Here is a 5000-nt window from a genome sequence, read left to right on the forward strand (position 1 = left end):
CAAAGCAGCAGTCCAGCCACATCTCTCTCTTTCTCTTTATCTCCCTCACACTCACACATTCACTCTCTCCTCTCTTCCTCTCTCATACATACTCCTTTATACACTCTCTCTCTCTCTCTCTCTCTCTCTCTCTCTCTCTCTCTCTCTCTCTCTCTCTCTCTCTCTCTCTCTCTCTCTCTCTCTCTCTCTCTCTGAGCCAAATGAGCTCTGGAATGGCCATTGCACAGCTACATCACATCTCATCTCATCCCATCAGGCCTTAAAATAAATCCCATGTAAATCACCACGACACCCCCGCCACGCCACACGGCCGTCTGCTAATTAAGATGAAGGGTGTAGATGTGAACACACACGCATACACACACACACACACACACACACACACACACTATATGATCACAGACTCACACACACACAGGCATATGGTCACACAACCAAAAAACTAAAAAAAGACATACATATTGGACATACCAAAACACAGTGTATACCTTCATACACATACGTACACACACATGCAACGCATGGACACGCACACGCACACGCACACACACAAGCTCGCTAAAACACTTTCACGCTCTCACAGTCACACATAGTCACACACACATGCACGCTGAAACACTTCCCCACACACACACGCACACGCACACGCACACGCACACACACACACGCACACGCACACGCACACGCACACGCACACACACACAAACACACACACAAACACACACACACACACTACAAAATAATTCATATTCAACTCTTTCGTGGGTTCATTGGCAAGCGTGTTCTACATATTCCATATCAAGCCTTAGTTATTATTCTGTGAGCATTTAGACAGGACGGCATGTACATTCAGCAACATCCTTCAGAAAAACATGAACCATCCTTGAGAGGATAAAAACATCACACAAGCAAGCAAGGATGAACCCTCTCCTTCTGAAGCTATGGGTAGAAGCGTAGCCCTTTGTTGTGAAGACGTACTCCCAGCAACTTTGAGAAGGGAAATAACATCGGATATTTTATGATTCTGATGAATAAGAAAGAGGTGGAAAAAAAACCCCTGAACCGGCCATTCCCTTACGACTCAATGTGATGAAATGTTAATTAGAAAGCCGACATTGTTCTTTTCGTTCGAACTGAGAATACAGCTTCACTTGCTGCTTCACATTCACAAGGTCAAAGGATGAAATGGAGAGAGGATGGAAATAGGAGTGAACATCACTGGGAGTCCCAAACTGTTGCAGACCGGTGTTACCATTTCCTCTTTAATAATTATCAACACAGACTTTCTGTCTTCACAGACAAAATAAAGTTTCAACTTGCTGTTCACATTCACAAGGTTGAAACATGGTGAAATAAAGATTAATCATGTCTATAGAAGGATCATCACTGGGAATCTGGGCTCAAACTCCTAACTAGATATCTGTCTTTCCTCTATTTCCTCTGTTTCTATTCCCGCTGATATACACCCACACTTGCACTTCTTGTTCATACTGAGAGGGGAGAAAAAGTTTAACTTTTTGTTTACATTCACAGGGTTAGAAGGTGAAACACACCTCCTATAGCAGGAACATCACTGGGATTCTGCAGCTCCAGACCTGGACAGTAATTCTTTCATTTTCTTCTATTATATTTCCCAGAATCGTACGTTTTTGCACATTTCTCAGACGATAAAGTTCCACTTGCTGTTTACATTCACAAGTTTAAGAGATGGAACGCGTTTCCTATAGAAGGACAAACACCAGCTCCAAAACTGGACATTGTTTTTTTTTACCATTAAATCTGTAAAAATGATAAACCCAGAGTTGAAAGCCTACTTTTTTGTTAATACTGAGTGCAAAAAAAGTTTCTCTTGCTGTTCACAATCACAAGGTTAAAAGATGAAACACGTCTCCTATAGAAGGAACATCAGTGGGATTCTTCAGCTCCAAACTGCACATCGGCTCCTCTCCTCCATTTTCTGTTATTTCCACCATTTCACTCGCTACACACGAGAGGTCAGGATTGACTGACTGGCTGTCTCCCTTTGTAGCCGGCCTGTTAAAAAGACTAGAGGACCCCTTCCTTTTCTCTGGGCTCTCGCACAGGTCATGCCATTGCTCTGCTGTGTAGACACCATCTCTCTGATGTGTACCGCATGTCTTTTGTGTGTGTGGTGTGTGTGTGTGTGTGTGTGTGTGTGTGTGTGTGTGTGTGTGTGTGTGTGTGTGTGTGTGTGTGTGTGTGTGTGTGTGTGTGTGTGTGTGTGTGTGTTAAAGCTCCATGTGTGTAAGAGAGATTTGCTTGTGTCTCTGTGTGTGTGTGTGTGTGTGTCTGTGTGCGCGCGCACGTGTGTGTGTGTGTGCATATAAGTGTGTTTGCACAAGTGTGTGTGTGTGTGTGCGCGCGCGCTCACGTGTGTATGTGTGTTTGTGTGTGTGTGCAGTATATGCACAGCTGTGTATGCTATGCTGGGCATGCTTACCTGCATAGAGTGGGGCCGGCCATTGTGGGGGACGGGCTCGGAGAAGAAGTCAGTGTTGTGGTCCAGCCGACCGTGCCCTCCGTACTGCTCCATGTCCGAGTCCAGCTTGATGCGGTATCTGGGAGGGCAGCGTTAAGGACCCACGCAGTAGTAGCAGTAACAATGGTAGTAATGAATAAAAGTAGCTAAAACCTTTAGAAACACTTTGTAAACTAGATTGCATTCTCACAGAAAATGCTGGAAGCGGGCTTGCCTTTTGGGGCAGAGATGAAACAAAGTACTATTGAGAAACAAAGCTAAAAGAAATCTTGGAAAAACTCCATCCACCCAGTCAGAAGTTATGGGCCAAACAATTCAGCCATCTTGGATTCAGCCATCTTGAAAGTGTTGTAGCTCTGCGTTTTGGGGACATACTAAATGACATACATGGTATTTTAAGTTGGCTAAGGAACACTGCATATGATATAATTTTGAAAATCAACATGGCTTCGAGCGGGATTCAAACTCACAACCTCCATATCTGTAATCCAGCCCCTTTGCCATTGATATTAAATGACATACAATACATGATATTTGAAGTTGGCTAAGGAACACTGCATATGATATCATTTTGAAAATCAACATGGCTTCGACTGGGGTTCGAACCCCCAACCTCCATATCCCTAATTCAGCACATTTGCCATTCATACTAAATGACATACATGGCATTTTAAGTTGGCCAAGGAACACTGCATATGATATAATTTTGAAAATCAACATTGCTTCGACTGGGATTCGAACCCCCAACCTCCATATCTGTAATTCAGCACATTTGCCATGCATCCTAAATGACATACATGACATTTTAAGTTGGCCAAGGAACACTGCATATGATATAATTTTGAAAATCAACATGGCTTCAACTGGGGTTCGAACCCTCAACCTCCAAATCCCTAATTCAGCACATTTGCCATTCATACTAAATGACATACATGGCATTTTAAGTTGGCCAAGGAACACTGCATATAATATAATTTTGAAAATTAACATGGCTTCTACTGGGGTTCGAACCTCCAACCTCCATATCTGTAATTCAGCACATTTGCCATTCATACTAAATGACATACATGGCATTTTAAGTTGGCCAAGGAACGCTGCATATGATATAATTTTGAAAATCAACATGGCTTCGACTGGGGTTCGAACCCCCAACCTCCATATCTGTAATCCAGCACATTTGTCATTGATAATAAATTACATATATAGTATTTTAACTTGGCTAAGGAACACTGCATATTATATAATTTTGAAAATCAACATGGCATGGGTGGGGTTCGAACCCTCAACCTCCATATCTCTAATCCATCAGCATGCATTCCCATTAAGACAAGCAGCTACCTGTTATGCACAGTCCAGCAAGACTATATCACATTGCATTGAAGAGCTGAACAATAGACTTCTAGAATGCTTGCTCGCACCTGCTCGTTAACAATAGAATCTTGAGACAGTGACAGTTGAAATGGAACCCTTCATTGGCTGCACCTGTTGTGATTGACTGAAAGACAGTTAGTATTGAGCTGTAAACAGGGGAGAGAATGAGAATGAGTTTTTTGTCTTTACAACATCGTTGTAAAAAAAGCTAAAAGGAGTTGGCACGTGTCCCACAGATCGGAGTCATGCTTGTGATCTCTCTAACAGTCTTTGAATGAAGTTTATAGGTTAAATGGTTCAGGCACAAATGGACCTCTGTGTGGGACATGCGCTGATCTCTTGAAAAATGCACTTTTGGAAAGACTGGGATTCTCCATAGACCCAGGCCTGTTTTTTTTTTACAAACCTGCCATTTAAAAAGTATTGGGAGTTGGGAGATGAAACTTTCACAATTTGGAGACATCCCATAGAGCTTGCTAACAACGCATGAACTAAACTTCTAGGTGAAAGTGTTGATGTTTTATGACCGAAAAAGCCTCCTACACTCTAATCTCTAGAGTGGCGGAACCTTGGTTCATGAAGGTTCCACCATTGTTTTCAATGGGGACCCAAGCTTTCACAAAATCGCCAAAAACGGGAAAACGACAAGAGATACGGAAAAGCCTATTAGTATACGCGATCTCCAAGCCGAGCCGGTCGTTTTAGTGTTTGAACGGTGTCTCTATCTCGAAAGGCCTAGGAGGAGATCCATTTTCTATTTTACTGCCCTGCACAAGAACGATAATAAAGAAACAGGACTTAGAGATTACTAATAATCGGGCCTTGCTCTGCCCGCTTAAATAATGAACTAATAATGAACAAAACATTTACACATGTTTGTAGATGAGTAATACATACTATGTTAACACAACACACACATCACAGATGCAGCAGTCCTGGAGGTTAGTTCTCCAAAGAGCAAAAAGATTAATGCACTGTATAAAGACGTGTCCGGCAGGCAAACAAACATCAAACTCATCCAGCAGAAACAGATTCCCACTGAGCTGTGAAAATAGATTCATTTTTACTCATCTTATCTTGTCCAAATAGGGCACTGCACACTACACACATACAGTACACATGCCCACAT

The 5000-nt window shown here is 42.4% G+C and overlaps 1 protein-coding gene across 2 annotated transcripts in view; it reads right to left on the minus strand.

Moving 5' to 3' along the window:
* gbe1b (glucan (1,4-alpha-), branching enzyme 1b) overlaps positions 1 to 5000 on the minus strand; it is a 228502-nt gene that overhangs the window by 27281 nt on the left and 196221 nt on the right. For both annotated transcript variants that reach the window (XM_063204808.1, XM_063204809.1), the window contains one exon: positions 2462 to 2579. In XM_063204808.1, coding sequence (XP_063060878.1) covers positions 2462 to 2579 — 118 coding nt within the window. The remainder of the gene's footprint in view (positions 1 to 2461; positions 2580 to 5000) is intronic.

Source organism: Engraulis encrasicolus, chromosome 8 (assembly GCF_034702125.1).
Source record: "Engraulis encrasicolus isolate BLACKSEA-1 chromosome 8, IST_EnEncr_1.0, whole genome shotgun sequence".
Taxonomy (NCBI): domain Eukaryota; kingdom Metazoa; phylum Chordata; class Actinopteri; order Clupeiformes; family Engraulidae; genus Engraulis; species Engraulis encrasicolus.